This window comes from Cavia porcellus, unplaced genomic scaffold (assembly GCF_034190915.1).
Source record: "Cavia porcellus strain 051 isolate PalLab524CR breed Dunkin Hartley unplaced genomic scaffold, mCavPor4.1 scaffold_3, whole genome shotgun sequence".
NCBI lineage: Eukaryota > Metazoa > Chordata > Mammalia > Rodentia > Caviidae > Cavia > Cavia porcellus.
In genome coordinates, this window is record NW_026947486.1 from 82,017,343 (window position 1) to 82,031,383 (window position 14,041).

The 14,041-nt window shown below is 40.4% G+C and overlaps 1 protein-coding gene across 3 annotated transcripts in view; it reads right to left on the reverse strand.

Moving 5' to 3' along the window:
- Positions 1-14,041, reverse strand: part of Lamp2 (lysosomal associated membrane protein 2) — a 49,441-nt gene that overhangs the window by 24,860 nt on the left and 10,540 nt on the right. For all 3 annotated transcript variants that reach the window (XM_005001820.4, XM_003465599.5, XM_013147973.3), the window contains exons 2-5: positions 10,558-10,676; positions 9,767-9,980; positions 2,028-2,186; positions 618-796 (exon numbers count right to left, since the gene is read on the reverse strand). In XM_005001820.4, the coding sequence (XP_005001877.1) occupies positions 618-796; positions 2,028-2,186; positions 9,767-9,980; positions 10,558-10,676 (671 nt within the window). The remainder of the gene's footprint in view (positions 1-617; positions 797-2,027; positions 2,187-9,766; positions 9,981-10,557; positions 10,677-14,041) is intronic.

Here is a 14,041-nt window from a genome sequence, read left to right on the forward strand (position 1 = left end):
GTCTGGATTGTTTCTGTCCTGAGGTCCTAGAAATGCGATTCAGTTGCTGGCACGCCCTCTGGAGCCCCCACAGAGCAATGCAAGTAGAAGAGCCATGGCGGACTTGAGCATGTCTCCGTGATCAGAGTCCTGGAACAGCCACAGACAGCTGCACTGCTCATGTACACCAGCTTACAGCTCATTTCAGGAAAGTGTGTGAAGGGGTTACTTTTTTTGTTTTGGAAGTTGTAGGGATCAAAGTCTGGGCCTTAAGTGTGCTAGACAAATGTTTTACCTGAGTTTCATCTCCATCCAACCCAGGCACTGTATTTTAAATAAAATGAATAAAATAAACCTGGACTGTGTGTACTATGATCTATTGAAGGCAAACAATCTAAACCTCAAAGAGTCCTTTCAGAAACTGTCAGGTTTTATCCTGGCTGAGACAATACCCTACCAGGGACCTTAAGTCTTCATAGCTCTCCTACCTTCAAACGCACCAAAATTCAGCAAGCCAACATCAAATGCCCACTTTAAAGTAGAATCATGCTAGTAATGCTGCTGTTGAGTACACAATACGATACACTGCACTTGGGAAAAGTACAGAAGCACATACGGCTGAATGTGGACGAGCGTACCTTATCATGAGTGATGTTCAGCTGGAGCCCCATGGTGGCCAGCAGGCATGTGCTGTTGCCCTGAGTCACTGAATAGTTGCCTACTTCGGGCCTTTCCTTTGGAGTGGGAGTTGTAGTAGGTGAGGGCACAATGGTGGGTGCTATTGTTGTAAGACTTTTGTCTTCCTCACAGAGGAATTCTAAAGCAAGCAAACAAAGAACAAAATAAATAAGGGTCTTTTTCTTAATCCATTAGGCCAGGAAAGAGCAAAATACTTTTCACAATAAAAGTCTTAGGCTAGGTTCACTGGGAGAAAGGAATATCCTCTTATTTTAAGCTAAACAAGACAAGTTATTAAACTGTTGCTTCCTCTCCAGCCTCTATGACATAGCAGATATGTTCAAGATACATCCAAAGGTTTACCTTTCCACAGGTGGCCAAACCCCTGAAGTGCCTTTATTCCAAAGAATTCTACTTGCCCCTAATGTGAAATTTAGGGATTTAAAACTGAAAATATTTAACCCCTACTTCTTTCACCTTCGTCCTTCCCACATACAACCACTATAAGGAAGGACACTGTTCACTAGGAAAAAAGTTTAGAAATTATTTAGGATTTGTTTTTGGAGACATGGTCCCACTACGTAGGACAAATTGGTCTTGAACTAACTTATGTAGCCTAAGCTGGCCTCACAACTCATGAGGATCCTACTGTCTCAGCCTCTCAAGTACTGGGAACACAGGCCCATGCCACCAGGCCCAACCTTCATTGAGGATTTATATACAATGAACCTTTATTTTTCTCTTTTTTTGAAACAGGGTCTCATCATGCAGTTTAGGCTGGGCTTGAGCTCACTTTGTAGCCCAGGCTGGTCTCTGACTCACAAAGATTCTCCTGCCTCAGCCTTCCAAGTGCTGGGATTATAGGCGTGCACCACCACATGCGGCTAATGAATCTTTCATTTACTACCCCTATAGCAAATAATGTGCATTTCTATTTCTTAGAAGTGTTAGTAGTCTATCAGGACTGGTGAATGAGAAACTATTAAATGCCCATCAAGTTGCACAGAAATTGTAAAATCGATTCACACAAGTGAAGATTAGAACACAAATCTAACATCTAAGCTTTTGTCTTGGAACTGCTAACGAGCAGATTATCAAGCTAGTGGAGGACCTTTTCAAGACAAAGATTAGGTTGTATCAGCTAATGGAAACATTAAAGGTAGAACTTTTTAAAAGACCACATGTATATCCAACTTTAAACTGCAAGTTCCCACAGGAACTGCAATTAATCACAAAAAACTTCCAGGCTAGTGGAAGCTACACATAAGCCTTAATCTGTAGGTGCTTTCAGAAACTGACCTCAATGAGCACCACCTGGTATACTCGTAAATTAGGACTCAAATACAGAAACAGGTACTTTTAGCACTTACCTTCTCTGCTCACTGTACCATTCTGGACAAAAGCTTGAACAAGAATACTCCAATAGTGCTGGACAACATCATTCTTTTCATAAATTAATAAACTATTGCATCTAAAGATGTCATTCAATGGAATTTTGACGGCCACAGCATCACTGACAGTAACAATACCTATGAGACAAAATTCACAATGGCTGTTTCCAAGAAGCCGGGAAAAAGTGATAACATAAATAAATGTATAAGCTCTCTTCCTGTCCACTCCACCCCAAGCCCAAAGTGACAACAGTTATAACATCCTGATGAGAACCACAAATGCACTCTGGCTGAAACAGAATGCAGGGAGGAAGAAGCAATGGAAACTAAGAGAAGATGAATCATGGTGGTTTCACATTTAAGCATCTTCTATCATCCAACCATAATATGGTTTTCTTTGTTACCAATGGTGGGGCTACCAGGGGGCTGGAGATTTAGCTTAGCGGCATAAGCACCTGCCTTGCAAGCAGGCAGTTATGAGTTCGATCCCCAGTACCAATTAAAAGGAAAAAGACAAAAAAAAATTGGGGGCTGGGGATTTAGCTCAGCGGCATACGCACCTGTCTTGCAAGCAGGCGGTTGTGAGTTCGATCTCCGGTACTGATTAAAAAAAAAAAACAAAGCAAAAAAATGGCGGGGCTACCTTCATATTTATTTTCATCAGTCCATATTGGCAGGACACAATTGCGTTCCTCAGGGGGGAGTTGGCACATGCACATAACACATCTTCATTTTTTTTCTTCTTCCTCCCTCATTAGTTTCAAATTTAAAGCAGAAAATAAGCCTAGTTATATGACTTACATTTAGGAAGATTATCAAACAAGAATAGAAGAAACCTTTTAAGGGATGCCATCTAAGAAGGAAACTAGGTACAGGCCAGTGACCTGGCAACGTGAAAGGTGAGAGGAGTTTGCCTGCACTAAGATGGAGAGGGCAGCAGAAAGAAAGCAAGGAAGGCAAACTGAAAACACAGAAGTCAGGATAACAGGACTCAGTGACTACGAACAGAGAGGAAAGCAATGAGGGCACCATGGATTGTAGAGCAAATCCTTCTTTTTACACTATTATCAAAAGTAAGTTATACCAACTCTAATGAGCTTACAGGAGCTCTGCCTGAACCGAATTTAAAGATCATTCCATGTCTGAAAATCTTCAGAGGGCAAAAGAAGCTGCTGCCAATCTGCACCAAGTTTTTATTAGAATGCCGATAGGGGAACTTCAAAGAACTAAGATCACACGTATCAAAATGGCTTAGTTTCTTTTTGAAGTAGCAAGAAAGGAAGATATTTTCGAAGTCATGAATACAGGTTTCCTTCTGTGTCTGAGTCAGGTAGCATAGCAGCCATTTAATACTACCTTGGCATCCCCTAATGGTCAAAAGAACTTTTGTTTGGACACAGAGTCTCTCTATGTAATGCAGGCTGGCCTTGAATGTGTGGTGATCCTCCTTCCTCAGCCTCCCAAGTGCTGGAACTATAGGCATGCACCACTATGGCCGGCTCAAAAGAATTATTTTAAACCAATAAACCTGAACATTTTCCTAAAACTGTTTCTCACCTTAACAAAAATGAATAGATATGGAAATTGGCTGAGTACAGACACATCTCAAAAACAAATGAGTAAAACAAGAAGTTGTAATTAGGGATGGTGTGCATACCTGTGATTCCCGGAACTCTGTGAGGCAGAGGCAGGAAGATCTAAAGTTCAAGTCTAGCCTGGGCAACTTAGTGTATCAATATCTCAGAAAAGGAGGGAGGGAATAAGCAGAATGAAGGAAATAAGCAGAAAGATGGAAGGAAAGACTAAAAGGATGTGACTGGGGAAATAGTGCAGCTTGAAAGCCCTGGGGTTCTATCCTCAGTACCACTCTCACTGAAAAGAGCTGCAAACACGCTGAGATTACACCATGAGACCGTGTTTTGTAAAGCATGTAATGTTTATGAATACGAACGCATGTAGTATAAAATATACACACATGGCAGGAAGGCTTCAGCCCAAAGTCATGAGAGTGGTTTCTTCTAGTGGGCAGCAAAGAAAACAACTGGTAAGTGAGGATAAAAGGGATTTCAAGTGTATCGTAAAGGTTTTTTTTTTAATAATGACTGACCAAACATTAAAATGGCATTTAATATTTAATTCTGGGTAGTAGGTATTACGGACCTGCTGTTCTCTGTATTTTTATTCTCTTTTTAGACAAGGTCTGACTGTGTAATCTAGGCTAGCCTTGAACTCACTTTGTAGCCCAGTCTGGCCTTGAAGTCTCAGTGATTCTTCTGCTTCAGCCTCTCGAGTGTCTAGCACCATGTTTGTTTTGTGTTTTGTCTTTTTGAGACAGGGTCTCGCTGTGCAGTTCAGGCTGGCCTTAAGTTCACTTTGTAGCCCAGGCTGGTCTCAAACTCACAAGGATCCTCCTGCCTCAGCCTTCTGAGTGCTGGGATTACAGGTGTGAGCCACCATGCCCAGCTCCAGAATCATGTTTTAATCATGGAAATATTGTTAAAAAGGAAACAGAAGCTTTCAAAGTTACTTCAATTATCAAATGTTTGGAAGTACATTAGTATTTTTAAATAATGAATGATTTCAAAACAATTATGAACAAGAAGCTGTTTTAAATACTAAGTATTTTCAAATATCTTATTATACAGAAGCTAGTGATAGAGGACAGGTGTGGTGGTGCACATTCATATTTCCAGTACTTAGGAGGCTGAGGAAGGAGAATCACTGAGACTTCAAGGCCAGACTGGGCTACATGGTGAGTTCAAGATCAGCCTGAATGCATAGCAAAACCCTGTCTCAAAAAAAATGCCTCCCATAAATGACTATTTCTCTCTTCTTAAAATATCATTCCCTGGCTTAAAAAAAAAACATAAACTGGCACTCCAGTTCCTACCCAGTCAACCTAAATGTCTCTCCTTGACTTCCGAGAGACCCTAAAATTCAGACATACTGCACTTGGCCAAACTTTCTTCTGCTACACACAACCTCTGTTTTTTGTTTTTTGTTTTTTAAGAGAAAACACAGCCAATTTTTTAAGAGAAAAAAACCCCAAATTTTAAAACAATAATTAGAGGGTAACATTGATTAATATAACACATATTGTTATCTTCAAATCAGTTACTCAAGAGTACAAGCTATCTGCCTTTAATTGCCTGAACAATACTAGCACAAACCTTTCTCTTCCACGAACTCAGAGCAATCAGTAGTATAACTATCTTAACTATCATATATGCATACATACACATACTATTTCTTCCAGCTTCTCACAGTAGGGAGGCAATACAGTACTTACACATGCGCGTCTGATTTATTTCACTTATCAGTATGGTCTCCAGTTAACAGTTTTTGTTTTAGTCAGGCACCTCTCCAATTACTGGTGCACACACTCTGCTTCCCCCTGCTGGAAACACCCTAGGCAAATTCCTCAGTTTACTGAAACTCTAGTATTAGCTTTCCTTACATTGTCAGAAAAGATGTACAAACCCTCCATCCCCTCAAACAAGAACACAAAAAAGACTGCATTGAGTATTTGCCAATTTTCCTTATGACTTGAAAATACAATTTACCGACTTCCGGGAGAACATGGCGGACAGATAACAGCAACTGCCGGAGGCTCTCTGAAAAACTAGGCTCAGAAGCCAGGTATGGTGCGGACTAAAGAGACATAAGCTGGTGGATTTATGCTCTGCTGACTCAGGAACGAACTCGGCTGAGAGAAACCAACTTGGAATGCAGTCCTGGTGCTAAAACAGGAACAGAAAAGCCTTGCTCCGAGGCTGGACCCCGCGCCATTGGAAGCCGCGATTTGGGTTTCCCGCCGCGCGGTGGCTGGCTGCCTCTACATCGGCTCAGCAAGGAGAGAGACGCGCGGAAACTCTGGGAGCGGGAGTCTGCGAACAGAGTCGAAAACAGGACGGGCAGGGAGGCATGTTCTGACTTGTGGCGAGGTGAGTGAGGGAGACTGACACTCCGCCACAGTTTGAGCCACAGTTTGACTCCAGCGGACTTCCTGGGCCCCAGCAGTCCTGCGGGAGCAGGGCGCGGTGGCGACTCCCGCCACACATTCCCCTCTTGGGCGGGATTGGTGAAAAGTGCCTGGCCTGCGTGACGCTGCTGGCGGATCCCGTAGGCTGTCCCAACCCAGATCCCAGAGCCTGACGGTGGCCGGGAGGGGAGACGCGTAGGCTGCCTGGTCCGTAACTCCCTGGTGCGCAGCGGTGAGCGGGAACACCTAACTGGCGCAATTCGATCAGGCTGTGGCTGACTGGGAGAGAAGCTGGGCCTCTTATATAAGCTTGCATATATAAGGAACAGAGAAGAAGAGGCAGCATGGGAAGAGGCAGCAACAAGAAAGGCTCCTCGGCCCCCAATTCTGAGAATCAGGCAATAGCAGACACCGCACCAATACACATAAGGCGCCATATAGAGAGCCTCATAGACCAATTCAGGAATGAAGTTATCAACGACCTGAAGCTAGAAGTAGGCAGAATAGTTAGAGAAATGCTAAGTACCACCCAAGAAAAAACAGGTGGTGGAATGGAAGAAAAGAAAAAAAGGGGAGAATTGTTTGATGGAGAAAACAGAGAAAGCATAGAATACGTGAAGCAGGTTCAAAGGGACTACCAAGATACTAAGAAGTCTATCGAAGACTGGCATAACAGCTTGAAAGAAACTAAGGACAGACTATCTGAACTGGAGGGCAGACTTGTAATATGGGAGAATGAAATGAAAAACTTCTTAAAAATAACAAAGAAACAAACAGCAATAATACAAAAACAAGAAGATGATAAGAGGATCCATAACTTAAGGATTAAGAACATAAAAGAAGAAGTAGGGACACAAACAAGTGAACTACAAAAGCTACTCACAGAAATAATCCAGGAGAATTTTCCTAATTTAGCAAAAGGTAAAGATACTCAGATGTATGAGGCATACAGGACCCCAGCCACCTACAACCCAAACAGAACTACACCCAGGCATATAATAATAAAAATTCCAGAAATTCAATACAAGAACAGAATATTAAAAGCTGTCAGAGACAAGAAACAGACCACTTACAAGGGAACACCCATCAGAATTACAGCAGATTTCTCTGCACAAACCATCAAATCACGAAGAGCGTGGGGGGAAATAATTCAAGCTTTGAAAGATAATAATCTCCAGCCAAGATTAAGATATCCTGCACAACTGTCCCTGGAAATTGATGGAAAAACAAGGTGCTTCCAGGATAAAGAGGAACTGGGGGAATTTGCAACCACCAATTCAACTCTACAGAGAGTATTGCAGGATATTCTAAAAAAAGAAAAATACAAAGAATCCAGAAATAGTGGAGGCCACAACGAATGGAGCAGAGAACAAAGTGAAGAAGACAAACTGACAGCTACTGACAGAATAAGAGCTCAACAGAAATGAGACAGAGAAGATTGGATGATCGGAACAGCTATTTTGGAGAAAATGACATCTTAATAGGTAATACTGATTTAGTATCATCTTGTTTTGAAGTCTCATCTAGCTTTTGTCCTTCTGTCTCCAATGGTCTAAATAGGTTGTATCTTACTGGATTTTATTATGTACGATAGTATAAGCAAAAACCTTTTAAAGTCAAGGAGATTATACAGAAACCATTGTTCATTTTCTGTTAGTCGATTCGAAATACTCTGTAATACTGTCATTCTCTTAAATGGTTCTACATTGTTTTGATATACTTAATGCCACAGTATACGAAGTTGTACTCAAGGATTTCAAGGAAAGAGACAATATGGTAACTACTTTTAGGTCAGGATTATCTGGTGGTGAAACACTATTCTGCTTAAATGGTTATGTTTTGATCTGTGCTGTTTCGTTGTTATGCCTTCTTTTATCTCAATCTCCACTCCATTATTTACTTTTTTATTTTTATCCTTTTAATTAAAGGAAAAAAAATAGCAGGATATATTATAGTAACCCACTTTGACTTTCCATTACCTCGATTTAAAGCCCTGTATTACTCTCACCATCTGGTTTTTAACTGATGTTCCCCTATTCTGTTTTGCTGGATAGTATCAGGTTCGAAAGTTTAGGCATCAGCTGTGAAGATAATGAGATTCATTATAACGCCCATTCTCGTTGACTTTTATCTACTTTTGAAGACCTACAATGTCTCCAATGTTTTGGTTTTGTCGCTTTTATTCTTTACTGTTTTGTTCAATTGTATTATAACTAACGATACAGGCAATTCTATTAGAGATAGTGGGAGGCATTATGGTAACCATTGTTGATCACCTTGTATTATGTTTTCACATTATCTATTATGTCCACCCTTTTGACTTGACCGATTCTGTTCTGTTATGTCACATTTGGTTTTACTCTCTTCCAAAAAAGTAATAAGAACCGTGGAAGCAATGAAACCCAAAAAAAAAAAAAAAAAAAAAAAGAAAATACAATTTACCTTTGTCTTCCCAACTGATTTCCAAGCCCCTTACAAGTGAGAGGCAAATCTTACCCTCGTTCTCAAAGACAATGCAGGGCACAAAGATAAATATGGAAGACAAGTCAACACCTATTTGCTTTAGTTACCCTCTCAAACTAAGAGCTTAATGAAGGAAAATCAGAATTTGATTCTCAAGTTTCAGTCTGTGCTAGCTCCCAACTTTTATGTGAGCTCATTCACTTCTTGGTCTTCAACTATGATGTTATGATATCCACAGGTCCAAATCAGTTATTAATCCCTAGTCTGGGCAACTAGTGTTGATCTACCTATAATTCTGGAGTCAGAAGAAAACCATCAGTGCGAAGAGGCAAGATACAACAGACAACAATGTTAACCCAATCTCCATGGAGGCAGCAGAAAAGAATGATAGTATATCCCTAGTTACACCAGAATCTCCACTAGCCATACTTCCAATGTATTTTTCAAGTGCGCACTTCAGTTCTGGGAATTACAAGGATGACCTAATCGCCAGTGCCTTCCCGAGTTCACTTGGACCTGAAATTGTTTCAAAATAGCAGCAAATGTTGACTCTAGTCATTTTAATCGTCACTTATGTTTTAGTCAAAATCTTTATCTAAATGCTAAAAGGATCTAAAGATGAAGGATTTCTTCTAGCCTCAGGTTACTGAATTTGTACACATTTAAAATAATAATTAAGAAAGGGTATTCCCATTTATTCAAAATGTGTTGATTGTCCACTACTGAACAAAACAGGTAATATACCATGTGGGCTGAGGATTAGCTCAGCAGTGTAAGCGCCTTCCTGGCACGCACAAGGCCCTGAGTTCTATACCTGTACCAAAAAAAAAAAAATTAGATAATAACAGCGTGTAAATTCTGCAGCTCAGCAAACTTTGGTCCAAATGCCTGTTGCTCATGCATTTACTAAATAAAGTGACTTTTTAAGAAAGTCACTTAATGTCATCAAATCTCATTCTTTTTTGCCTGTAAAACTGAGATAATTAATATCTGCTTCCCAGGATCTGCTGTAAGGAATGAGATGCTATAAATAACACACTTTCAGTAGCAAGTAAGTGACACAGAGTACAGCGCCCAGCAATGGCAGATTTTTACCGTGTCCTGCATCAACTTCAGTTCTGCAGGGGGTCACAGTGAGAGGGAGGGGAACAAATGCATGAAGTTTCCATTCCACTTAGGAAGACAGACATACATAACGATTTTTAAATTGTTTACAGTTTTACTATTAACACAAAGTCAGAGAATATAACACAAATCCAATTCTTAAGATTACCTTTATATTTAGCATCAGGAAATGTTTTGTTATCCTTGGTGTCGTAGGAAAATGAGATTCTGTCAATTGAGTAATTAGGCGTCTCCTTGGTAAAATTCACATTCCAAGAAAAACCAGATCGAAATTGCACAGCTACTTTAGGACCAGTGTGGTCATCCCCACAGTTACTTCCATTATATGTCACATTGTCAAGGGGTGAAATGTTTACAGTATTCTAAAAGAAAAAGAAGTTCAGAGGTGAGAAACAAATGGGCAGTGAACCCCAACACTGGGGAGACTCACTGGGTGAGCCATGTCAACCTACATCACCCATTCCCCACAGCCAGGTTTTCCTGGGCCACGTGTACTTTGTAATCAAGCATCATATTCTTCTGCCATTCACATACTTTTTTTTGGAGACAAGGTCTTGCTCTGTAGTTCAGGCTGGCTTTGAATTCACTTTGTAACCCAGGCTGGCCTGAAATTCACAGTGATCCTCCTGCCTCAGCCTCTGAGTGCTGGGGTCAAAGGCGTGTGCCATCACACCCAGCTACACACATACTTTTTGTAAGTCAAAAAAGAAAACAAAAATTGGTCTGAAGTACCATTCTTTAGGTGATAGAAGGCTAAAGAAAGAAATATTCATCCCAGCACTAAACAGAATACAATACCTATAAAGAATATGTTTGTTAAGAACAGAGTTTAAATATTAAGACAGTTAACATGAAAACTTATTTTTACAAATGTATCCAAAGGATTAAAAAGTTAGAATTAAATTCCTACATAAAGTCAAAAGAAAAATAGTTACTTACATTAGTGTTGTTTGTAGTCTCATACTGTATTGTAAAATTCATCTGCCATTTTGCGTAAAGGCAAGTGGCTTTTTCCGAATTCGTCAAATTAAGTTCCAATGTAAAAGGCTGGGCAGCCCCTGGATTTATTTTAAAAAAAGATTTTAAAATTATACAAAAATGACATAAAATTTTTTTTAAAAAGTTATGCCCACTAATGAAGTTCAACCAGCTCTAAAATGAAAGCACTTTTAAATACACTATATATGGTATTCCAGCGATCGGGGTTTTTTGCAATTTTTAACGGAATCCTATTGATCAAGGGGCCAGTTTCCTTTCCCAAAAGAATGGTTGGTTCTTAGAACTGGAATGCTTACAGAATGGTACAGACTGGTACTACTGACCTCCTGCCTCCTGATAATCACTGCTACGTTTATCTGTGCTGTTCTAGTTTTTAGGTAGTTTGATTTTTAGAGGTTTTCAAAGTAAATTAGGTAAGGAAAAGCTTGGAAAGGATTTTCCTGGTCTTCTCAAACCAGCGGGTAAAACTCTCTATACAAAACTCACAGTGAAACAGATGTTCTATGCTCTCCCTGTTTCAAATCTTGTGCCAAGCAATGCAAGCTAGGAGCCCCAGATGTCCCTCCAAATGATTTCATTCTGATGTGATCACATGCAGGAGAGCTCTTTATGCAAATGTACCATGTAAAAGAAGCAGCACTGCTAGGAGCTGTTAGACTGGTGTAAGAAAAAGGTCATTCCAACCGGGCATGGCAGCGCACACCTGGAACCACTGCACTTGGGAAGCTGAAGGGGGAGGGTCACTGGGAGTTCAAGGCCAGTCTGAGCTACACAGTAAGACCCTGTGTTCAAAAAAAAGAGCCAGGCCCCATGGTGGCGTACTCCTATAATCCCAGCACTCAGAAGGCTGAGGAAGGTGGATCCTTGCAAGTTCAAGGCCAGCCTGGGCTACAAAGTGAGCCCAAGGCCAGCCTGGATGCCACAGTCTCAAAACGACCAAAAAGAATAAAAGAAAACAAAACAGAACAAAACAAAAGAAAAAATAGAAAAGAAAAAGACTTTTCCTTAAAATGCAAAGTCCATCACTTTGTTTCCATCTAGAATCTGTCTAGGTTGACAAAGCCCTGAATTCAATTCCTTAAAAAAAAAAACTGTCATCTAAACTCTGACTAGAAAGACTGAGGAATCTTTTGATATGGACTCAAAATTATTCAACTTGCTCCAGTCAGTTAACTTGATTGTAATGTTCTACACTTGAACACAGGAACATTACCTATTAAACTGAAAAGTCCAAGGCCTCAAAACACTAACAGAGTGGGAAATATTCCAGCAAACACACTGCAGCATAAACAATGAGCAACCATCTAAGGATTTTCTTCACTCTTCGCCTGAGGTGGAAGCTATTTCCTGTTAAGATAGCTGCATAGCTTTTAATGATATCTGAGCAAGCCAGTGTCATGTACAGGTAGGTACTCACAGCAGAACAAAGCCCTAAGAGGAATATTCAGTAGGCTTGCCTCAGCAATTCAAGCGGTACAAAAAAGCTGCCCGTCATGCTCCACAGCCCCAGTGCCTTAAAGCCAGAACAGTACATGAGAGCTTGTGATTACTGATGGTGACTAAATGTATTTTCTAAGGCTCAAAAAGACCTTGTGAGACTTAAGTAGGTTTTATTGCCATTGTTTTCTAAGTACAATATGAAATGGACCTGTCATGCAAATCCAAAGCTGCCTTGCAATGATGCAGAGAACTCCAACTCACAATTTTTTAATCAACCAGAGTTTTGCTTTTTCATATGCTGTCTCCCTCAGTGTGGTTTAAAGCCCCTGGCTTCTGAGGTGTCCTTGCATGCTTGGGATATATCGATGATAAGGAATGGTCTTTGTGAGACAATACATGCATGGATTTGATTTGCTAGTATTTTATTGAGAATTTTTGCACCTATGTATATTAGAGGTACTAGCCTATAGTTTTTTGTGTGTTCTTTGTTTTTAGTACTGAGGATTGGGCCCACACACTGTGTGTGCTACGAAAGCATTGTGCCACTGAACCATAATCCTAAGCAACCCTTCTAAAATTTTTATTTTGAGCCAGGTGTGGTGATACACACCTGTGGTCTCAGCACTTCAGAGGCCAGGAGAGGAGGATCAAGAGTTTGAGGCCAAACTAAACTAAATAGTGAGATCCTGTCTCAAAAAAAAACCAACCAATCAACCAAATAAATATATTAATAAATAAATAAATAAATAAACTTTATTTAGAGACAAAATCTCACATAAGTTGCCCAGGTTGGCTTCAAACTTTCAGACTTGCGTCAGATTCTGGAGTAGCTGGGATTACAGGCATGTACCACCATCCTCTAAAACAATTAAGTTTAAATAAAAATAAGTAAATCCTTTTAGCTTCAGCATAGTCTCCTTGTGTTTAAAACTACTTTTTTTGGTACCCAGGATCAAACTCACGACCTTGAGCTTTCCAGGCAGATGCTTACTGTGGCTGAGCTAAATACTTGGCCCTAAAACTATTTTTTGAATTTAAAACTATTAATAAATAACCAAGAAAAGCCTTTCATGTGTTAATTACTTACTTTCCAAAGATAATAGAGGAGCAGAAAGACAACTGTATAAAACAGTAAGAGCAAAGAGGTGTTTGCAGGTGGGAGATGTGAAGCTTTCTGAAGCAGAAGGCACAGGTTCTGGGTCATAGCTACTGCATGCAGTCAGATTCCAGGTCATCTCTCTACTTGGCCTGTCAGGAGCTCACTCTTGCCCCTTCATAACCTTTTTACCTCCACTCCTAGTCTCCGAGTCCCACTGCACAGGGGTCACTTTCAGTTGAATACCTATGACCTCAAATGCAACAGTTTCAAAACTAAAATCCACTCTTCCACTTCCTCTCTAGATGAAAGGCAGGGCCAGGAACTCTGGCTCAGATGATTTGGAAAGAGCTTCGACCTCGTGGTCTTCAACAAGTCCTACTGATTTTTTTCCTTCAAACTCTCTTACATCCTTTTTTCACATTTCATTTCTACTCCCAATCTACCACACCACTTCTAAATTACTACAGGTACCTCTCCATGCCCCCTAAAAGTGCTGCCAGATTAGCAGTCCTTAAGTACTACTTCCTCTTAGTTCTCTTCTTCTAAACCTTTTACTGGATCCCAAATTCCCATATTCAATTCCTCCCCCTGACTTTTAAAGTAACCCTTCATCTTGTCCTATCCTAGTCCTTCTCAGTCTCTCAAACCATTTTCCCAGAACACACCCTTTGATCTGGCTATGCCTGATTCCACTGGACCTGAATGCCACATTCTCTTCAACTTCTACCTCTACCTGTCCATTGCTCCTAACATTGAAATGCACATCCTATTGATTTTTTAAATATTCACCTCAAAGGTATCCCTTTCTGAAAAGGAAAAAATGGGAACAAAGTTTTTGTAAATAAGGAGGGGAAGAGGAGTTGAAGGGAGGAGAAAAGAATGGAA